General features: G+C 37.0%; 1 protein-coding gene across 3 annotated transcripts; it reads right to left on the bottom strand.

Moving 5' to 3' along the window:
- Nucleotides 1-11,000: 11,000 nt before the first annotated feature.
- On the bottom strand, nucleotides 11,001-18,514 carry LOC139118697 (uncharacterized). 3 transcript variants are annotated; one of them, XM_070682115.1, is made up of 8 exons: nucleotides 18,222-18,514; nucleotides 17,619-17,936; nucleotides 16,633-16,709; nucleotides 15,820-16,028; nucleotides 15,048-15,446; nucleotides 14,467-14,619; nucleotides 11,622-11,712; nucleotides 11,001-11,303 (listed from the first exon to the last, which is right to left on the bottom strand). In XM_070682115.1, exons 5-7 carry the CDS (start codon nucleotides 15,390-15,392, stop codon nucleotides 11,710-11,712), a joined length of 501 nt encoding a protein of 166 aa, XP_070538216.1. In that variant the 5' UTR covers nucleotides 15,393-15,446; nucleotides 15,820-16,028; nucleotides 16,633-16,709; nucleotides 17,619-17,936; nucleotides 18,222-18,514; the 3' UTR covers nucleotides 11,001-11,303; nucleotides 11,622-11,709. The 3 variants fall into 3 exon arrangements, with proteins under 3 accessions (XP_070538216.1, XP_070538217.1, XP_070538215.1); XM_070682116.1 differs by lacking the exons at nucleotides 11,001-11,303; nucleotides 11,622-11,712; nucleotides 14,467-14,619; nucleotides 18,222-18,514 and adding an exon at nucleotides 17,014-17,256 and having other exon boundaries at nucleotides 17,619-17,753; XM_070682114.1 differs by lacking the exons at nucleotides 11,001-11,303; nucleotides 11,622-11,712; nucleotides 14,467-14,619; nucleotides 17,619-17,936; nucleotides 18,222-18,514 and adding an exon at nucleotides 17,014-17,433.
- Between the last annotated feature and the right edge of the window lie 1,896 nt (nucleotides 18,515-20,410).

Raw genomic sequence — 20,410 nt, 5'->3', positions numbered from 1 at the left:
CGATGGCTTGCCGCTAGCCCACGGTTACGTGTGGTTCGATACACAGCGGCCGCCGTGCGGGTATGCATAGTAAAATTGCATACCACGCAGCGCGCTGCGGCCTAGTTCTGCATGGCAGGGCTGTGTGTTACCGGCGTGACACGGCCTCCCGTATAACGCCGGTAACACACAGCCCTGCCATGCAAAGCTAGCAGCGGCCGCTATGTATCGAACCACACACGTATCCCGTGGGTTTAGCCTCTAAACGGAGTGTGGCAAAGGCAAAAATACTCGGGCTGAAACACTCCGTTTAAATTCGAGGCAACGTTTTCACTAGTACCTGTAGAACGCGAACGCGCCCGACTTGACAAACACTGATCAAGCAGCCGCTATTTCTTTGTACACTGTAGCTCAACACAACCAGCAAAGGGAGTGGTAGGGCTGTGAGTTACCGGATACGGCCAGGCCGTATAACACCGGCGTTATACGGCCAGGCCGTATAACGCCGGAAACTCACAGCCCTGCCCTGCCACATAGAGCTATGTAGGCCTATAGGCTACTGCACAAATATCGTAGCTCCATATATTGGACTGTGTGGATATAAAGATTTCTGCAATGAGGATCGACATGTCGTGTATGTGCCAGTCTAGCCCTGCGAGTATAGTGAGAGTGTCTGGCGTTGCGAAGGCCGGACACTCTCGCCATACTCATAGTCGTAAGGCTTGTACAGTTGCGTCGCTCGTCTTGTCGAACACGTAAAACGATGGACGTTCTCTCAACACGCGGCAGATTTCTTCAAAACTATTCATTTTATCGTGATTTGGGTGATCTTTGAGGATAGACGAGGAATTAGCAAACAACGAGGTGGTTTATCATCATGGTATTTGAACCCGATGTATCGAACCATACGTATAAAACTGTGTAGAAATCATGTAGGCCAAACGGCGGTGACAGTGCGGCTGGGTGGAAGGCCTACATTGGGCTCCCTGCCATACCGCGCCTAAGGCATCGATATGTTCGCAGTGTTGCTATGAAGGTCATGGGTTGTACGTCTCGCTCGTGATCTGACCTGTGGACTGCCTGAAATTGGAACTCTCTGGAACTATTCACTGTTAGCTTGGACGTTCTTTAGGTGATATTGCCACTTCATTTCATCAAGTATGGTTTCAAGTAGAGCAGGGCCCAGCCAAACAGAGCTAGGTTTCAAGATGTCACGTTGTCACTGAAATCCTCAATTAATATTTCGTCAAACATTGGAGTATGTGGTGATCGGATTCCCCGCTGTTGGGGATTCATCGATCGAAGGAAACGTGAACCATGAGTTTTTTGAATAAAATAATTGTAATTTCGGGCTTGTTGTTTTTTTTCTGTGGCGAGTGCTCGTGTTTTTTTTTTTTCTTTTTCTTTTTTTTTTTGCTGTGGCGAGTCCTCATTTATTTTTTCTTTCCACAGGCCCACGCGTTTTTTTTGTATCTCTGTTCATGGCATTTTTTATTTTTTTCGTTTTTATTTTATTTTATTTTATTTTTTTGTAGATGAGATCCACTTTTGTTTAGAGCCATCACTGCCGAATTTTTTCACCGATTTTCTCTCTTTACTATTAAAGCGGCTGGTGATTCTTATTATGTTTTGATTATCTATAATACGTTTATTATGAGACGTAGTGCTTTTTAATTTTCTTAAGTACATAAATAATTTTATGTATTCATGGCTTTTTTTGTCTGATTCTTTAATAATATTTTCTGTATGTGGTTCACGTTTTTATTTTTTGTACTATTTTTTCCGAGTGGAAGTAGTGATTTTAGTGATTTTCTTGTGAATTTTGTGGACGTATCACTGTATAACATATTTTTCTTCTTTTTTTGTAAAATCAGCACTCATTGCACCTTTTTCGCGAACTATTGTACGTGTATGTCGATAAGTATGGATGTATGACTTTTCAAATCGTTGAACATTGTTTATTTCCTAATTACGCTTAAAAGATTTTTTCTCAAGTTAAAATGAAGTATTAAATGACATTTCTGTCTTTTGTTTTTAATTATACTTTTCTTACTTATTTCCTGCCTAATGAGACCGAATTTTTATTTCAATTGAGAAAGACAGTTTATTTTTGCACTGAATAGATAAATATTTTTGAAAACATTTGGCGCGCCGTAGTCTCCGTACAGTCTCGATAAAACCCAGGCTTTACAACTGTGGCCGTTTACAGTGATTTGATACATACTCGTTTTTATCTTCTGTAATTTAAAACATGTTTTATCCTCTGTATTTACAATCGTGTTTTATCATATGCATTTTACGTGTTTTTATCCTCTGTATTTTAAAACATGTTTTATCATCTGTATTTTACAACGTGTTTTTAGTCTTTAAATTTTACAAATAATTTATCTCCCACTGGTCGGTCAGTATTTTATTGTATCAATTTTCACCTGCAGCAGTTTTATCCGTATTTCATGATAGTTTTTAATTATTAAGACAATATATGTACACGAAATTTGATTTTTGGATTTCATCGAAAATGTTGTTTCACTGTACATGGTAGCCATTGAGGAAACTATGAACAATATTTTCCAATGTAAAACTAGCAATATCTGTGCATTTATAGTTGTTTGTTAATTGATATAAATGCACTTAATTAGAATAAGATGTTACAAGTGTATATGTATACAAGAAATTTGAATTTGGAATTTCACTGAAAATATGGATCCCGTTTACATGGGAGTCTATGAGAAAACCAAGAATAATTATTTTCCAATAGAAAAATAAAATATCTGTCTATCTATACATGTCTGAAAATTGACATGAGTGTGCTTGACTACCTACCTACCTACCTACCTACCTACATATTTACCCCTCCAGACGCCTACCTATCCATCCATCCACTCTACCTACCTACCTGCCTAACTAACTACATAGGCCTAACTACCTGCCTACTGATACCTACATACAAACGATAAAATACTGGCCGACCAGTGGGAGATAATCACTTGTAAAATGTAGGGGGTAAATCACATACTACCCACACATAAGTGTTTTATTACCTGCATTTTCTCATTAGATTTTATTCCCCAATATATTTTATTGTTTGGTGAAGGAAAATACGTGTTACGTAGGCTATTGACCGTGTCACCAAGAGTCTTCGACTCGTGGTGACATGGTCATTATATCATGAGTATTTTCCGAGCCGAATGGGAATAATAAACTTATCACATGCATAAGCCAAAGATCATAATTTTTTGCAAAATAAAAGGAGTTTCCGACATCAATTCCGTGTTTAAACGTCTGAACTACTTTTTGAACAATATCAATACGCCATGGGCTGATATAATTTCTAGTCGTCGGTTGCGTAAGCGAGGACCACGGCTTATATGTTTGTTTTTACGAGGGAAACGCCCTCTATATCATTTTTCTAGTTACCAGGTTTGAATTCCTTTTGTTTTCTTTTGCTTATTTGCGTGACCAGGTGTTTATGAATAATGTATTTTTGTCGTATATAAACGTGTTCATTGCAACATCACTTTGACTTTCCCCAAGTGCTGGGATCGTCGGAAGTCCACGTCCACTGAGTTTTCCCAGTTCTGAAGACCGACTCCGACTTTACTGACTTGTCCCGCTGGTACTGATATTGTGACTGCAGTCTAGAACCTTTGTGTTCCTGTTGACGCGTGAGGTTTTTCTTTTATCAGAGTTCCTGTGAGTACACTTCAGTTATTTGGAACTGTCCTAGTGGTAGGAGTTTCATGCTGTGACTTTTACCAACATTATTGTACTTGTGCTTCGAGCTGCTACGTGGTTGTTCTCCACTGGTGGTCTGATTTGTAAGGGCGGAGTTGGCATGGTGGATCAGCGTGTATCAAGTTAAGAGAGCTCTCGTCATCTGGCCTGTGGACACTTTCTGTTATTATTTTAAGTTAAAACAAATAAACATATTTTGTTACTTGGTCACGCTTAGAGTAGAAATAATTTGAATATTTAAAGTTATTTTTTGCTGTAACTACGTGACTTTCTTTAATTAAATATGAATAAGGAAATGTTCTCAATATCCTGTATGCAGTTTCCTTTATTTGACCATCTTTTGTTGCGACAAGCAGGTCCGCTTAGAATTGTACCACTTTGCTAAAGACAATTAAAGACAGCCATTTCTATTTTGCCTTGCCTACTTTCCGTGGTCGTAACATTGTGTACGGAGCGACTGCCAGATGACCTCACAAAACACGTACCTTCCGCGAAGTTATTACGATTTTAAAGATCGCCTAGTCCTAGAAATTTAATTAGGATAAAGTTAAGTTATCATTTGGCAACAAAAATCGACTGAATCTCAAAAGCGCGAACACCGTGACTGTGTAATGTCTAACCCGACAATACCTAGACTCTCTCACAGCCCCCGGCCGGTTTCACCTCAGACCGTAATACCGCCCTCAGCGGTTGAGCTGAGCAAATCTCGACAATACAAATAAATGAAATAGAACGCATTATCAGAGACACAGGTCATGGAAGCAGAAAAAAGACAACTTGAACAAAAAAAAAAATAACACCATCAACAATACTGTAGTCTTCATAACAACATATAGCCCGTACATCGAAACGACAAAAATCCAGCAAACTCTGACAGAAAACTGGAGTGAACTTGAAAAAGAGGAAACACTTAAAACCTGTTCCAAGATCAACCAGTAATCGCATATAGAAGGAACAGAAATATAGGCGATACAATTATAAGCGCCAGACTTCACAAAAGCTACAATAGTTTGAACTCAGGTTCACATGAGCCTACACAAACACAACAGACCAAACCGTAGACATACTAAAACAAAAAACAATCAACCATTTAACATGTCTCGCCAATCAAAATGAATTTTAAGCGAATGATGAAGAAAAACTCTGTTTTCGAAACTCAGCGTCAAAGGATCGCAGTGTCACATTAGTCTCTCCGCTCCAGTGTGGATTAACATCAAAACATGTAGATTACGGGACATCTCGCCATTTTACATAAAACAGCCAAACATGATATACACTTATAATATACACAATATCATACAAAACAAAAACAACCCAAATATGAACGATGTTACTATACCAAGTTCCGCTACGCTATAACGCAGCTGGCTCGGTGAGCCTCGCTTGCTAGAAAGACCGTTGAGGGCGCATCACAAATATGGTAGCGGATAGAGCTATGGTCTGACAAAAAGTGATGTCAAAACCAAGTCACTTTATTGGAAATTAGTTGATAAGAAATGGCATGCAGTCAAAGGTCAGATTGGTCAAAAATGGGCTGAGAATCTAAGCCTCACTGAAAGTTACAAAGCTACTCTATTCAGCCGTCTTGAATTCAACAGGAATTGTCAGCAATTCAGTAAATGATTTAAATTGGAAGATTTTCCATCGAGGCCTAGTCATAGGAAGCTTGGCCAAAACTTTCAATTTAAGAAGAAACACTGGAACACATCTTATTTGAGTGTAAATGTGTTAAAGAAATCTGGCAGAAATGTATTTGTTTCTTTGTCAGAAAACACAACTTTGATTATAATATCAATATCAAAAGATTAGCAATTGCAGGAATCGAAATGATAATAATGCAACTTCTGACATTATTTACTGTATTACTTCCTTTGTAAAATATACAGTTTGGAATATTCGAAATTCGGTTACTCTTGATGGGATTAAAGTTTCCCTTCAATCCTATGTCATGCAATTGAAATGCTATCTCTCCTCATGGATGAATACATTGTATTTCACTTATAAGATGATGAACAAAACTGAGGATTTTATCACAAAATTTTTAAGCCTTGTAAGACTTGAAGGAGAAGAATGCATCAATAATGCATTCATATGATGATCTTTGTAATTAAACAGCTAATTATTTTGTTTTTTTTGTCTTCAGACAAGACGCATTGTAATTTTAATGCATTCACAGTTATGTAGATTTGTTTTATTTGTGACTATGTGGAAATATATTATCTTTTTCAAAAAACGAAAAAAAAAGAGCTGCGTGGCGGACGAAGGGCTGTGATAGAGTCTTGACAATACCCCCGTTGCATGCAATGCTTACAGGACCCACGGTAATGCGACCAGTTTCGAAATCGTTGTTTCCGATGATTATTCACATAATTCCTTCGGAATATACAAGCGTTACACTCTTGAGTTTTCGTTTTTCGATTGCTATTGTCGTAGTCTATGAAAATATTGATTTCATTGATTTCATTACTACATTATACACGAGTTTTTGAGGCTCCGCGTGCTGCCTTGCAATGGAAACTACATGTCTACCGCATGAAAGTACTCTGTGCGTTCAGGGGGCGGAGGGGTCCATACAGATATGAACCCCCATATTGGCGACAAAAATAAAATAGAAAGACTCAAAATTTGCTAAGTGGATGTATTTTGTCAGACTCTAAACATTTAGACAGATTTTTACAAATTTTCAGACAAATTTTGATCGTGGGAGAAATATGGGCTGCCATGTTGTTTGTTTGACAAACACATCGAAGATCGATGCACAAAAAGTTCCGTGGCACCAATATTGAAGACAAAGAAGCCCGGTTGCCGTGACGTATAACGACCTGAATACAAATCCCGGTATTTTTGTCCATATACGACCAACTTGGCTTGTGCATTTGATAACGTTTTTATGATCTGCATTTTATGAAGTTTTTCTATCCTCTGCATTTTACAATCTTGTTTTTACCTCTAAATTTTCCAGTGTTTTAGTAAACTTTTACCTCTTGCTGGTCCGTCAGTAATGTATTGTGTAAATTTTCATTTCCTGCAGTTTTATCCGTCTTTTGTGGTTATTTGTAATTTTTACTGACATCACAGAGCGTTCAACCAATAAGCGCTTTTTTCCCTGCCAACCATGATGGATTTGAGTACCCCCCCCCCCCTTCTAACCAGGAAAGTTTGACTGACCCCCTCCCTTAGAAAAGTTAAATACCAATACATGTAACTGTAGTCTCAGTTTGCCGTGATTGAAGACCGAACAATATGCAGGAATAGAAAATCTGTGACCTTCTTGTGTCATTTCTCCAGCTGCCAGCTTCTAATGAAAAGCCTGAATACGGTATGCCTAAATGTCAAAATGGTTTAGAAGAAGTGACGTAAAATATATGTTTCTGTGATAATATAGGATTAATTCACAACAGTTCAGTTTTGTCCTACGTCCTGTGAAATTGAGAAATTGATGTGTGCAATGGTGCAATCTGAGAGGTATTTCAGTTTATTCTGCACCAAAGATTGAGTAACCCCTTCTTCATCTCCACATTTTGAGCAATCCCTTGATGTTTTCAATTTTTGAGTGACCCCATTCACATTCCTTCGACTCCCAGGGCGTAAATAATGACGGCTCCTAAGATCCTGGATGTCGCTATGAACAGGACCAAGCGATCGAGAATCTGTATCTTAGGACTGTCTACAACATTTTAAGAGCGATAGCTTCACAAGGTTACAATTACGGAGGGCAAAGCATGGCAGGTTTGACGGTCACCTTATCAACCATCAGTCCACTCCAGTCAAGAGGTGGAGATACAGCGATTTAAATAGCAGAGCTAGTAAAACCGAAAGTTTTCAAAGCCGTGGTAGAGAGGATTTGCTTTGCTTCCCTTTGTATATGCTGCTGTATATTTGATGCCCCGGCCTATGTTACAGACAATTCATACACCCACACGAGTACGTTCATTGATTTTATCGAATACTGCTGAGCAGAAAGGAAGCTCAACCCTGGTGAAATACTAACACGGTTTTATTGATATAAATATTTCATTATCCTTTAATTAAAAAAATAGTATGTATCTTAGACTATTAGTCCTAGTCCGCCTGTAGCCGGGCATGATCATACAAGGCGCCAGTATGTCAGCAGAGAACAAACATTAGAAGAAAAGTGAGGACTTTAAATTGTATGCAAAAAAGGGAATTTGGCATTGTATGAAACGAATTTGATTTTTGTGTGCCCCTTGACTTGTCGCATGATGCACATTCAGTTGCAGTGAGTATATTACTCTTAACAAACACTAAGGCTGCATTCACAAAACACCTCTGGAGGGAGAATCTAAAAATGCTCCCTTTTGACTTGCTATAATATTGAAAATCTCTTCCCTCTAAGGGATTTGACAGAAATTACAGGGGGAGGGCCAGTATTTTTAAGGGGGTGAGTTACAATTTTTAGGCAAAACACGATTGGAATAATTTGGGATAAGTGGATTTTCATATTTTGTAAATTTCTCAAAAAGTGTTAGGTGCCATATAGCTGAATGTTGCAATATCGCAAATTACTCATAAAAACAAGTGTGTAATATATAAAGAAAAGCAGATGAGATAACATTTGTAGATTAAATCGACATTACTTTAACGTCCAATTATCCCAAACTAGTTCCAATCGTGTTGCAAGCATTTTTGAAGGACATCAAATTTCATGCAGCCTCGGGGCGGAGGGTCACCATTTTTGCGCAACTATTAGAAGGCAATATGTTGCCAATACAGAGTTTCGTTCAAAGATATCAAATTATAACGTATGGAGTCTATGTGTAAACTATCCACAATTTTCCCATAAAAACAAGCAATATCTGTACTTTTCTTTATGCTTTATAATTTATGCAAACGTAGTTGGTTGAAGTGGGAGGTAAACTTAGAGCTTATGTGTACTAGACATTTGATTTTTGGATTTCATCGAAAGTGTTGATTCACTGTAAATGGTATTCTTTGAGAAATGAACAATATTTTTCCAATTTTTAACTAGGAATATATGTGCATTTATAGATGTTCTTTAATTGATATAAATGTACTTGATTAGAAGAGGATTTATAGGTGCATATACGTGTGCAAGAAATTTGATTTTAGAATTTCACCGAAATATTGATTCACTTTAAATTGGAGTCTATGAGAAAAATATGAGTAACTTTTTTGACCAACATAAAACTAGCAATATATGTGCCTTTATAGATGTCTAAGTCTAATACATGTAATTGACATAAATGTACTTGATTAGAATAAGGGTAGGTACAATGCGTATGTGTACACCAAATTTGATTTTGGAATTCCACTCAAAATCATACATGATTGACCCAACATATGGGAAAACTATGAACAATTTTTTCCAATATAAAACTAGCAAAATTTGAGCATTTATAGACAGTTTTATTATTGATATCAATCGGTTTGATTAGGCTATGGTGGGTACCAGTGCATCGAGTGTAAAAGAAGTTTGATTTTGGAATTTCAGCAAAAAATGTTGACTCACTTTACACATGGCAGTCTATGAGAAAACTATCGGTAGGTCCAGATCAAAAACTCCTAAACCCACAGCAGCGACCGTCATAGTATTTTGTGTATAGGTGCACCAAGGGGTGGAGATTAGAATTTGTTCAAATGAATTTTGTCAGTGTCAAATTGAGTGGTGGATTGTTTACATTAATGTACATGGCCTCTAATAATCTTCTTTTGTCCACGTGTTGTTCTTTATCAATGACTTTGACTGACTAAGAAGACAAGCACCAGGGTGCAATGCCGATTACATAGGGGAGACCAGTAGACCTCTAAGGGAACACTTTGAAGAACACAAGAAAAAATATCCATCAGCTATCCGACAGCATATTTCAGAAAGTAAACACAAGCCTCCAGAATTGTCTTCTTTGTCAGTCAAAGTCATTGATAGAGAACAACACGTTGACAAAAGAAGATTATTAGAGGCCATGTACATTAATGTAAACAATCCACCACTCAACGTCAATGTTGGAAAATATGAGATACTGCATCTATGGTGACATCCTGAAAGTCAGTGGACAGCAATGTCCACACTTAACACATTTTCTGTGAGAATGAAACGTTTTTAACACCTGGAGTTTTTTCACACCTCCAGCTCCGCTTTTTGATCTTTCAGTCAGATCAAGTGTGGACACTGATGAAGGACAAGAGATTGTTCGAAAATGTCTGTTTTGCTAATTCACAGTGGAAGAAGAGAACTGTTCTGTGTTTCAATGTTAATGCTTCCATGATGAACATACACAGCAACTATACTGTCATCACAATTGAAGAATTATCCCTTAAATGTTTATCTGTATGTAGTAAAAGGAGAGCAACTCTACAAATCGTTCATATTTTGATGGTTGGCGTTTAGTGTACAGTTTTATGAACATTTTGCTGTTTTGTGTATGGATCTAAGTGGAACACCAGTTCAAGTCACTGCTGATTACATAACAAGAAAGCGTCATAAACAACTCGTCAAGCAGTGATACCACACAAAGTTTACAACAGACATCTCAGAACAAACAACGAAGCAAAACAAAACCTTATAGCAGAAATATGCGATCGATAACGTGTTGACGAGTAACATATATCTATATTTCAATCTAGTAAAAACAATACGATCACTACCTTGAACACAATAGGACAAAATAGACATCCTAGCTTCCCCAGCGCAGGAACAAACTTCAAGTGGGACAACATAATAATCCATAAATTTTATTATTATTATTATTATTATTATTATTATTATTATTATTATTACAAGTTTAGGGGCTATAAGTATTATATAGAAATGTAATAACACTAGTTCATTGAAGCTCTGGGAATTCTGAAAAAGCGTGTTGTTTATTTTAATTTTGTCAAAAGGGGCGACTTCTAATTGTTGTACGTGCAGTGCAGAATTATACATAATACTGTACAGAGAGAGGGACATTATTAGGCCAAGGAGTAATTAAATGCTTGTCGGAAAAGTGACACTAAGCAGTTTAAAGCGATACCCAGCAGGCCCAGACTTTTAACTTGTGTGCGAACTTTATGGATACACATTCAATCGGAAGCCACAGAACAGTGCCACAAACGGCAAAAATTAGAGAGGCACCTTTTTCATCATATAGGCAGAAATCAATGTATTATTGCCTTATTTGTATTATACGGTGATTGTTTTAACAGCACAATGGCAAATATTAACTGTAATGTTATTAAAAATTACTTCAAACCATAACATAAATGATCAAAACAGGCACGTGCATATAGAATAAAACATTTTTTTTTATTTCTTGAAGTAACATATCGAAGGACAAGACTCAAATAAATTACATGTACCGATAACAAAGTTTCGGGCAAACATCTTTTACAAACTCTCAATATCAAAAGTAACTTATCCCACAAAGTTGTATTTTAAAAAAGGGACAAATAAAGAGCTTTACAAAAAATATAGGAAACGAAAAGGAAAGGTACACAGAAACTGAAAAAAATACAAATTGAAATGATCAAATACCTTCATTTTAAATACAATATGAAAATACAGACAAAATTAAAAAATGAGAAATACTTGAAATCAAATGGACACCTGCAACTGCCAGGGTCGTTGTATTCTGTAAATAGATAAGCAAAACAAGGTTATTTACATCTGTACTTGTTAGTATATATACTAAATCATAATGAAAGCATTTAGAAGTATTTCATTCTTATATTTTCATGCTAAAAATTCAACTTTTCCAATGATATTTCATGTAAGATAAAACTGAAGGAAGTTTCATTTGAACATGTGAAAACATCCTAAAATGGTAAGTCATCATTACATATACTGGTCCATGAACTGAGAATGCTAATATATTCATCTGACATTCTATTGCTTGTACTCTAAAGATTATGGCAGGCTGCAAATTTTGAAAATATTGGCTTATACAGACCACAAATGTGTGCAGCCTGTTCATTCAGCTATGGGCATATTCTTGCTGTGGTCCTGATGACGCTCTTGCACAACGTTTGAATGTTTTCTTACTGAAACACAAAAAATAAAAATAGCGTCAATGACACTGTAACTCCCATCCTTGACTATTTAGTGTTTGTTTCTGGTCAGATATTTGAACATGTGTGAAAGGGATAAAGTGCATGAAGTGAAAATACTTAAATGTAATGTACTGGAGACAGTGAAATATGTTTAATGTATTTATTCAGAATATAAAATGGAAAAAATATAGAATTAGATATATCGAATACTGTGATACAACCATTAACTCAACAAGTCATTTACAATGACATAGTCCCCACTTGTAATAGGAGTATTAGTCTTGATGGGGCAGGAAAAGGTCATTAAGAAGTATCACTGGAGTGTATATGTTGAGATCTATGGGCACATAGGTCTATGTCGTTGTTCCCAATTTGAAACACATGAGGCATGTTTAAGTTATGGTTCTAAATCGGGAAAAATGATCAGACCTCTAGCAGTATTGGCCAGCCAAGAAATACATATGCGCATTATAAATGAGGTACAAGATGTGACATCTTAAGGTCTAATATCCTATCAAAATTGGAGGGTATAGAACTTGTGGTTACTGAGATATGCATATATATGTATGATCAAGGTCAAAGGTCATCGAGGTCACATGACATTTTGAAAAAAAAATTATATTGCTAATTAATCCCTATATGCCAAAAAATCAGATCTCTAGCTCTATTCGCTTGCCCAGAATTAGATGTGTACATAATTAATGAGATAAAGCGTGTGTTGTCATAAGGTCTCCCATCCTACTAAATACAAAGGACATAGCACTTGTGGTTACTTATTTATTGACATAAACATATATTTTAGGTAAAAGGTCATCGAGGTCACATGACATTTGGTCAAAAAATTTCTCTCCTATACTTATCCCTATATACCAAAAATCAGACATCCAGCTCCATTGGCTTGCTCAGAATGAGATATGTGCATAATTATTGAGGTACAGTATGTGGTGTCATAAGGTGTCCCATCATACCAAATATGAAGGGTGTAGCACTTGTGGTTACTGAGTTATGGAAAAATATGTATATTTGAGGTCAAAGGTCACCGAGGTCACGTGACATTTTGTCAAAAAAATTGTATTGCTAAGTTATCCCTATATACCAAAAATCAGACCTCCAGCTCTATTGGCTCGCTCAAAATTAGATATGTGCATAATTAATGAAGTACAATATGTGGCGTCATAAGGTGTCCCATCATACCATACATGAAGGCTGTAGCACTTGTGGTTACTGAGTTATAGACAAATATGTATATTTGAGGTCAAAGGTCACCGAGGTCACGTGACATTTTGTCAAAAAAATTGTATTGCTAAGTTATCCCTATATACCAAAAATCAGACCTCTAGCTCTATTGGCTCGCTCAAAATTAGATATGCGCATAATAAATGAAGTACAATATGTAGCGTCATAAGGTGTCCCATCTTTCCATACATGAAGGGTGTAGCACTTCTGGTTACGGAGTTATGGAAGAATATGTATATTTGAGGTCAAAGGTCACCGAGGTCATGTGACATTTTGTCAAAAAAATTGTATTGCTAAGTTATCCCTATATACCAAAAATCAGACCTCTAGCTCTATTGGCTCGCTCAAAATTAGATATGTGCATAATTAATGAGGTACAATATGTGGCGTCATAAGGTGTCCCCATCATACCATACATGAAGGGTGGTAGCACTTGTGGTTACTGAGTTTTGGACAAATATGTATATTTGAGATCAAAGGTCATCAAGGTCAGTGACATTTTGTCAAAATATCCGAGATATCTGCGTGAACGGATGGACTCACGGATGGACGAACAGACGGACATGACCCAATCTATAAGCCCACTGGACTTCATCCGTGGGGACTAAAATTGTGTCACTGCATCCTTTTTGCAATATGAATACGATGAGAAACTAAATTTTTATTTTTCGTGGCCTTATACATGGGAGTCTATGGAGATCTGCCTTATACATGGGAGTCTATGGACGTGTAAACTAAAAATATGCAAATTTCACCACGATTTGCCCAAATTTGGGAAAGGTCACTCCTATGCACTTCCATACCAAGTTTCAAATCAATCGGACTTGTGGTTTCAGAGAAGAAGATTTTTTGACCAAAAATGGGAGAAAATTACAAAAAAATTCATGAAAAATAGCAAGTCCAAGATACTGACCCAAGATGTGCACAATCATTTCATGTCAGCCCAAAGTACTTACATGCTAATTTTTCATGTAATCTGCTCAGTGGTTATTGAGTTTTTTCAATTTTGACTGTTTTTACATTTTTTCACTTAATTTGCATATTTTTGGCAATGACAACTTCATTTGAACAAAATCTCATCTACAGCCCATCATCCATGTACACACCAAATATCAAGATGAAATGTACAGCGGTTTTGGAGTTTTTGATGTTGACGGACAACATACAGACATACAGACATACAGACATACAGACACACAGACATACAGACATACAGACATACATACATACATACAGACATTTCCCTAGCCTATAAGAATAGCTTCCATTGCCATATATACATATGGCTATGGGAGCTAAAAAAAGGATATGATAACTTTCTTTCAAAGAAGCAAACAGAGTTGTTTCACTGAAAGTAGGTCAAAATAATGTAGACGAAATACATCTTCTGTAGTATATATATAACACATAATAAATCTGACACTGAAAGCTTGAAAATCATGACAAGCAGAATACTGAACCTTTTACTGACTTTAGCAACAAAACAGTGTACAGTTGTAAAACACATACTTTACAGCACTTGTTCACATGATTTCCGATGAATGCCTGCCCGTGGTAAGAATGACGTCCAACACCAAATGACTGCAGAGCTTGGTCAATACCGCAGACTACAAAACCACATTGTTTTGGCAGTTTCGCTTTTACGTCTGTAGCTTCAGATATCTAAGAAAACAAAGATAAACACTGTGTTGTCTGGAAAGTATTGACTGCACTACAAATGTGCACAAGCAAAAATTCTGAAAATGCAGCATAGACATGACTGTGCACTTGAGATTGACAATGTTATTGCTTATCATCACAAAAATGATCTTACTTCTGGTATCAATATGCCATTTTCAAAGATGAAGGAGACCCTCTGAGATCTCAGGTTGCTAGACAGGTTATCTGTGGGTGTTCTCACATGATACAGGCTAAACAAACATTACATGTTTATTTAACATGGCAACTATTCCAGTTTGATAAAAAGTTTGACTTGGCTAGCAACTCACTGCCACTGAAATTAATTGCGTCTCACAAGATTTCAAAATTATCACAAAATCATGTATTTTATTTTGTTAATGTAGTATGGTCTTCTATTAATAAATACTAACCTTCCTGTCAGCTTCTTCACTGAGTTCCTGCACTTTCTCCTGGGCTTTTTTAACTTTGCCCAAGGTCATTAGTGGCGGTCTGCCATCATCTTCACTGTTGTCGTCATCATCATCATCATTGTCACAGTCATCATCAGCAAGGAGAGCCTTTTCAACACTATCAGCCAAGGTCTTAGCTTCTTCTTGGAGTTCTTTCGCTTCACACTGTAATGTCTCGACTTGTTTCAACATGGCCACATATGTGTCAAATCCAGCAGGCTTCAGCACGGGTTCATCAATGTCATCATCTCTCTCCAGATTCGTGATGATCTTGATATCCAGTACTGCACAGCTAGCTTCCATCATGGTGAAAAACTTTTAAAACAAGCCAGGACTGATGTGCAACCCTGGGACTGCAACCTGTGATAAAATATAAGGGTTAGCACATGTATCTTTTACTTTTAATGTATGACAATATCTTGTAACTTTCATACCTACCTATTTATGAAGAAAACACTACATAAAAATATACAACAACTAGATTGATCACAAATGCTGACATATGTGCTGGCTTCATTGTCAACTTGTTTTCTCATATAGCTTCACTAATAAACTTCTATTTGTGCACACCGTTATGGACATAGTGGCATGCATACATGTAGATAGGTCACAGTGTGGTCTGTTGAACTGTTCAGAGAAAGGTAAAGTGAACTGATTGAAACAGAACAGAGCTATATGTTTAGTTGGTCAATGGAAGCAAACAACATAGTGGATTGAATTGATTAGTACATACTCTGTGCAGTGGTACATTGAAAAGTGGCTTTCTGACACTATTGTAGTGCTGCATGGCATGCCTTAGGTTTCCACCAGTTGAAAGAAATTCACTGTGACATTTTCTGATATCATCAAGGTTTCTCATCGTCATTGATGACAATAGTTGTTCCTGCTTCAGCAACTGTGCTTGTTCCTTGCTGATCACACAGCATACGCAAAAATATTTCCCTAAATTATTTCATGTGAGGAAGACAAGGAACAAAAACTGACATAATTACTTAAAAACCTTAGTAGGTATAGACATGACTGGTGTTCATGAAGTCAATTTGATGTGCATGTGTGAACTCTTGGAGAGGATGTACCTGTAATATGCAAACTTATCAATTTAAATATTTATTTCAAAGAAATTCATGGTTACTACATTTTGCATTGCCAGTATACATATTAATACTATGTGTAAGAATTCAATTGAGAAATAAACACAAGAATTTCTACAGAGGAAAACAATCATTTGTCAATAGCTTGCAAATATTTATCAAGATCTGACCCACTGTGTACCCCTTCCTTTAAATTTATCTGACTAATCAATGTTAGCTGTGAATGTCTTAAGTCAACGAAAAACTACAACAAATTATCATAATTGTGTTCTACAGCATATCATACACAATGCATGCTCATTATTTACAGACGCACAAATTGCAAACTGATAGGTCAAGGACGTACACATATAAATCATAGGTAAAACTGAAGTGTACACAATAAACTGCCTGTCCTGTCAGTGCCTCAACTTTTCTTATGTATAAATCATAGCATGCAAGTATACATTTCATACCATTTGGTCCAGACAATCCATAACTCTTGGCCAGATACTCATAATCTCCCATCATCCGTGCTAATAGTGTCTTGTCCCTGAAATAATTGTCCACACCATTCTAAATTAATGCCCATGTTTCTACACATCAATGCATTTTGTACATGCAAGAAAACAACTTTGCCTTTTGTACTATTTAATGTAGGTATCATATTTATGCTGCATAAGTTTGGTCAGATTTGCACATTGTTTTTCAGATTTTTGGATCAGCAGTATAATGCATGTATTAAACTTGGATAACCAATATGTATGTATCTTAAGTTCCAAATATTGTACCAAAATAGATATATGGTACAATCTGTTCATTGTTTAGTAAAACACAGTATGCATGTTTAGACTTACTTCCACTTTGTGCAATCCAGTTTGTCTACCTGACCTCTGTTAACAGCTAAAGCTATTTCTAAATTGTAATAGGAATCAGGTGCTGCAAATGTACTCCAAATCACTGTATTATCTGCTACATTTGGATTACTGATGTTAGCAACTTGGTAAACCATTCTCAGGGTTCCCTGACCCTTGTCCCCACCTAACTTTATCCAAATTTCACTGGTAGGTATTGTACCATGCCAGGTAAGTTTGCTAGACCTGAAGACAAATATGAACAAGATGCAAAAACAACAGTAACACATATATTCAGTAATATGTGATAACAAGATTACTTATCCACAGTCTTTCTCTACATGATCATAATAGAGTTTGCACACAATCCCAAAAGTCTGACTGCAAGCCTGCTGTCCCAATATTAATACTCATGTGCTTATATAAGAGCATATAAGTGCAATCTAGAACTTTATTGACATGCTAATTACTGTTCTAAAATTCTCTCCCTTACACAACTAATTAAATTTCCAGAAATTTCCAAACATGACTTATTAAATTCATGGTTGTGAGGTCAAGAAGGACAGTGACCTTGATGAGTGTGGGGGAAAATGACCTGCATAACATACCTCACTTCCAATATTCACATGCCATGCCTTGAAGTAACACCGTAATTTCCTCTTGGCAGCCCATGTTGTTCCCATAGCAACTTCCAAATGAAGGCCAGCACCTGGAGGTATGTCAGAAGTGAGTCCCAAGATCTGGAGGATTTTCCTTCTTGTCCTTTTGTTGGTGTCTCACCTCCTCTCACTCAGCTGCAGCATCGCATCACCACCACTGACAATGTCTCTCCTCTGACTTAACTGCAACACCCTCTGACGTCTTGTCCTAGTGCTAGCTTCTGAGGTTGTTTTTCGTGGCTTTGGTGTATATGTTAAACACAATGGCTGAAAAAAATCACACCAAAAATTGAAAAACCAAATTTATCTTTCAAAAGTATATGTGGGTGATAAATTCATGAAATTGGACTAGCTCATTACTTGATGAAATTAATTTGTTGAACCACTACCAGGTCACACATGTACTACAAAACCAAATAAATGTTATTACAAATACAAATTTACAAATTATCATATTCCATGATAGCTTTATCAGAAGAATTTACTCCAAAATCTAACTGTATATTGATATGTGGGTATAGATCAGCAAGAGTAATGCGGTAAAAAACTCACCTGGCCCTTTGTTTTAACCTTTATCAAACTATCATCACTTCTGTTTGCTTCTATTTTTTTCTTGACAAGTGTTGTTGCCATTTCTTCATACTGTGCAGCATATGCACCGCTGATACATTCTGCAACACAATTTCTGCGGCCTTCACTGCACATATATTGTTCTGCCTATCCCTTGATGTTTCATCATTTGATGTCTCGGTATTGATTGTGTCAGGAATGGGGACTGGAGTATGGTGGCTTCTGATGGGAAATGGGCTCACTGACGAGAAGCAGTGGTCTCCAGCAATGGACTGGTAAACACACCATTCCGTGTTGTGTTGCAGATCTTGCAGTGGCACAACTGACTTACAACCGACATTCCCATAATCACATGTGACTGTGGCATTTGATAGCATGATTGCAAAGGCAATGGGGGGACTTACAATAGATTCACACATAATAGAGAGACGGCAAACAGGACAGGATGAAGAAACTTGCAACCACTGACACAAACATTCAGCACAAACACACATGTGGTCCATCACACAAAAGTTGTATTGATCCATCTATTATGTCTTTGCAAATGGGACACTCCATTTCTTCAATGAGATCATTGAACCTCTGTCTCTGCAAGGGAATAAATCTTCTCATCTTTTTTCCTGCCCTCTGTTTTACAGCTGCTGTTAGATTTGTACTGCCATGAGTTTCACTCTGTAGTTTCCCCGTCTTTCCTGTCTCCTTGCCAGTGATACCAGAAATGTCACTGCCTTGTATTGACTTGGTCTGCCCCTGTTTTTACTGTCTTTCTTTTTCTTTCCTGCCTTACACAATGCATCACACACCGCACATCTCCGTACTCTACAGTGTCTGGACCATTTCACTAAGTGTGTCCCTGGCCGATAGGTTTTGTTATTGCTTTCTGCCTGCTGCCATGAAGCAATGACTCTCTTACAGAGACAACAAAAATTAGACGGGTGAACATCAGAATGTCTTCAATCTTTAACTCCACGATAAAATTGGAGCATGGATAACTTATGCCATTTATTTTCCGTGCACAAATACGACACCGGTTTTTTAGCACACGAGCATGAAATTCGAATGACATTTTCACAGTCTAGGCCAACAGACGATTGAAAAAGACGCCAGAAAATATGTCAGTGTGTAAACAAACCCGTTACCAGGGAGACATGCGTGATGGTCCGAAAAACTATGCTCAACTGCAACGCACACTCGGCTGAAGCTAGCAGCCAAAACCTAGCAGCCAAAACTATGGTTTGGAAGCTAGCAGCCAAAACTTGCAAGTCACTTTCCTCCAATATTTTGAAGTCAAGTGGACATCAATCTAACATACAAGGTTCTTTATACATGTATCAACACAAACACATCATTTAATAATTAATTTCTTTGCATAAATTATCTCCATTCTAATTAGCACCTGGTATCCCAGCTAGCCTATGGCTATAAAGCACAATCCATTGTCTGCTGGAATGAAAGAAAGAGTGTGCACCCATTACACCTAGCATGTCTTACTCATATACATCCATACTAACAAACTACACTTGTCTCATTTCTTAATTAATTTCTTTGCATAAATTATCTCAGCTTTAATTATAACCCATATGCTAACCTATGGCCATACAGCAGAATATAGTGTCTGCCTGAATAAAGAAAGAGTGTGCATCCATTTCACCTAGCATGTCTTACTCATATACATCCATACTAACAAACTACACTTGTCTCATTTCTTAATTAATTTCTTTGCATAAATTATCTCCATTCTAATTAGCATCTATATGCTAGCCTATGGCTATAAAGCACAATGCATTGTCTGCTGGAATGAAAGAAAGAGTGTGCACCCATTACACCTAGCATGTCTTACACATATACATCCATACTAACAAACTACACTTGTCTCATTTCTTAATTAATTTCTTTGCATAAATTATCTCTGTTTTAATTATCACCTATAGCCAATGGCCACAAGAATATAGTGTCTGCGTGAATGAAAGAAAGAGTGTGCATCCATTTAACCTAGCATGTCTTACACATATACATCCACATTAACAAACCACACTTGTCTCATTTCTTAATTAATTTCTTTGCATAAATTATCTCTCCTTTAATTATCACCTATATGCTAGCCTATGGCCATACAGCAGAATATAGTGTCTGCCTGAATGAAAGAAAGAGTGTGCATCCATTTAACCTAG

The sequence above is a fragment of the Ptychodera flava genome, chromosome 19 (genome assembly GCF_041260155.1).
Source record: "Ptychodera flava strain L36383 chromosome 19, AS_Pfla_20210202, whole genome shotgun sequence".
NCBI lineage: Eukaryota > Metazoa > Hemichordata > Enteropneusta > Ptychoderidae > Ptychodera > Ptychodera flava.
This window is presented reverse-complemented; position numbering and strand designations above follow the sequence as displayed.